Source organism: Kryptolebias marmoratus, linkage group LG14 (genome assembly GCF_001649575.2).
Source record: "Kryptolebias marmoratus isolate JLee-2015 linkage group LG14, ASM164957v2, whole genome shotgun sequence".
NCBI lineage: Eukaryota > Metazoa > Chordata > Actinopteri > Cyprinodontiformes > Rivulidae > Kryptolebias > Kryptolebias marmoratus.
In genome coordinates, this window is record NC_051443.1 from 24,942,210 (window position 1) to 24,944,767 (window position 2,558).

Genomic DNA, 2,558 nt, shown 5'->3' on the forward strand with positions numbered 1-2,558 from the left:
TTGAAGGGGTTAGGGCCTTTTGGCCCAGGGCTAGGGTTAGGGTCTCCTCAGGATTGAACGGGATAGGGCCTTTTGGCCCAGGGCTAGGGTTAGGGTTTCCTCAGGATTGAAGGGGTTAGGGCTTTTTGGCCCAGCGCTAGGGTTAGGTTCTCTACAGGGTTTAAGGGGATAGGGCCTTTTGGCCCAGGGTTAGGGTTAGGGTCTCCTCAGGATTGAAGGGGTTAGGGCCTTTTGGCCCAGGGCTAGGGTTAGGGTCTCCTCAGGATTGAAGGGGTTAGGGCCTTGTGGCCCAGGGCTAGGGTTAGGGTCTCCTCAGGATTGAAGGGGTTAGGGCTTTTTGGCCCAGGGCTAGGGTTAGGGTCTCTTCAGGGTTTGAGGGGTTAGGGCTTTTTGGCCCAGGGCTAGGGTTAGGGTCTCCTCAGGGTTTAAGGAAGATGTGGCTAAAGGTTAAATGTATCAAAGCCACAGTTAAAAGCTAATATCAGCAAGATAGTAGCTAAAGGCCTAAATAAACAAAACATTAGGTGAAGAAGAGATGAGATAAAATTACAAAGAACATGATCTAATATCTCTGATTTGTAAAACTGTACCTAAAAGATCAAATCGGCTAAAGTGTTGAAAAAGGCTAAAACTTGCAAAATGGTACCAATAACTTAAAGTTAAAGTACGCCGAAACAGTTTGATCGTAAAAACTGGCGGAGGAAAATATAACGCTGAGTCGGGAGTTTTTAAAAAACAGTTTTTGTTTTTCTGCCTCGTTCTGATCCGACTGACTTCCTGTTTGCTGGCGCCCAGGTGCTGCAGGACCCGTCTCTGGCGCCGCTCCTGGACACCTGGGGGGGTAAATCCACCGTGGACCTGATGGAGGAGATCTTCGCGAACAGCCGCCGCGCCAATGAGACCCGTCCCGGTCAAAGGTGACGGCCATTTTCCTCGCCGCAGACCGCAGCTGTTTTTTTTTTTTGTTTGTTTTGGCTCCGCCTCCGAGCGGTGGTTACGGCTCGGCGCTCATAACGCGACAATGAGTCGCAGAAACCGTTTCCGCTGTCAGCTTTACGTCCAGCTGTAAATAAATCGGGACAAAGTGGCGAGGATGAGGTAACCTTGAGGCGGAGGCGGCGGTGGTGTCATCAGGCGGGACGGGAGGAACCGGAAGAACCTGATCCTCAGCGGCGGAACAAGAACAAAGTGTTCAGACGGTTTCGTCAGGCGGGAGGAAGTTCCTGCGGCTCGCCTCCGACCTTTAACGCACTTCCTCCTCCGTCCAGGTAGAACCAGGCGTCACGGCGGGAAAAAAACGTGACTTTTCTCGCTCCGGTAGCTCAGATCAGAGATAAAATCAACACTTTTTCAAGATGAATTCCCGTTTTATACGTAAAAAAACCTGAAAATACCCGGAAGAATCTACAATCGTGGGACAAAGAAATGTCTGAGGTTTTCCCCATCATTAAACGATTCGAATCGAGTCTGAAGTGAGCCGTTATTTATTTAACAACGAGGTTGTAGAACCTCCTCCAGCAGCAGAACTCTCAGTGGGTTCCTGGTTGTGGAGGAGTTGTGGCCCACTCAGCTCTCTGAAGTTCTGGTTCTGGACCGTTCTGTTGTAGATTAGCTGCTGTCCTGTGTGTTGGACAGATGGCCTCACATCTGACTCCAGAATCAGCCCAGACCATCAGCCCTCCACCACCGTGCTGACAGCTGCAGTGCATTCTGGGTAAACATCTGTCCTCTGGTCTGGTTCTGGTCCAGAAGTCTTCTGGTTCCTTCTTAGACAGAAGAGGCTTTGACCTTTGACCTGCTGACTGAGGCCTCTAGAGTCTAAGATGGAGCTCACTGCACGGTCTGACCTTCAGGGTGAAGATCAGCAGCTGTCTTAATCTTTCTCTCTGTGGATCAATGGACTCCAGATGACCTTTGACCCTTCCCAGACTGATGGGCTGCCTCTCTAAGGGTCATTGCTGATGACCTCCCGCCCTGGCGTTGTGTGTTTTTCTTCACCTGAGTTAAGATTTGAACCATTTTTTAGAACCTGATAATGAAATAAATTTCTCAGACAAACTCAGACACCTGGTGGCTGAAAGAACTGAACAGATTTAATCAGTTTGAAACAAAAAAGCCTCTTTGCTTCGGTTTTTCTCCTCTTTTTTATTGAGGAATTACAGAAATAAAGTCATCTTTAAAATGTCTGTTTATTAAGTAACCAGCAGAGAAAATGTTTCTTTGTTTTAACCTGCTGATGTTGGTTCTTATCGTCCCTGCAGTCCAGAGACGGATCAGAGGACAGAGACGGAGACGGATCAGACGACGGAGACAAATCTGGACGACGAAGACGCAGACCTCAAAACCAAGAAGGTAAAGAAGTCCAGTTTGATTCATAAAAGCGACACATTTAAAGGAAGTGTGTAAATGATTAGAATCAGCTAAAGGAAGTGTTTAAATTATTAAAATCAGCTAAAGGAAGTGTTTAAATTATTAAAATCAGCTAAAGGAAGTGTTTAAATGATTAAAATCAGCTAAAGGAAGTGTTCAGATGATTAAAATCAGCTAAAGGAAGTGTT

At 47.2% G+C, this 2,558-nt stretch overlaps 1 protein-coding gene across 5 annotated transcripts in view; it reads left to right on the top strand.

Moving 5' to 3' along the window:
• The window catches only part of shroom3 (shroom family member 3), a 52,008-nt gene that overhangs the window by 44,743 nt on the left and 4,707 nt on the right, over nt 1-2,558 (top strand). For all 5 annotated transcript variants that reach the window (XM_017432934.3, XM_017432935.3, XM_037979609.1 and 2 more), the window contains 2 exons: nt 796-917; nt 2,262-2,352. In XM_017432934.3, coding sequence (XP_017288423.1) covers nt 796-917; nt 2,262-2,352 — 213 coding nt within the window. The remainder of the gene's footprint in view (nt 1-795; nt 918-2,261; nt 2,353-2,558) is intronic.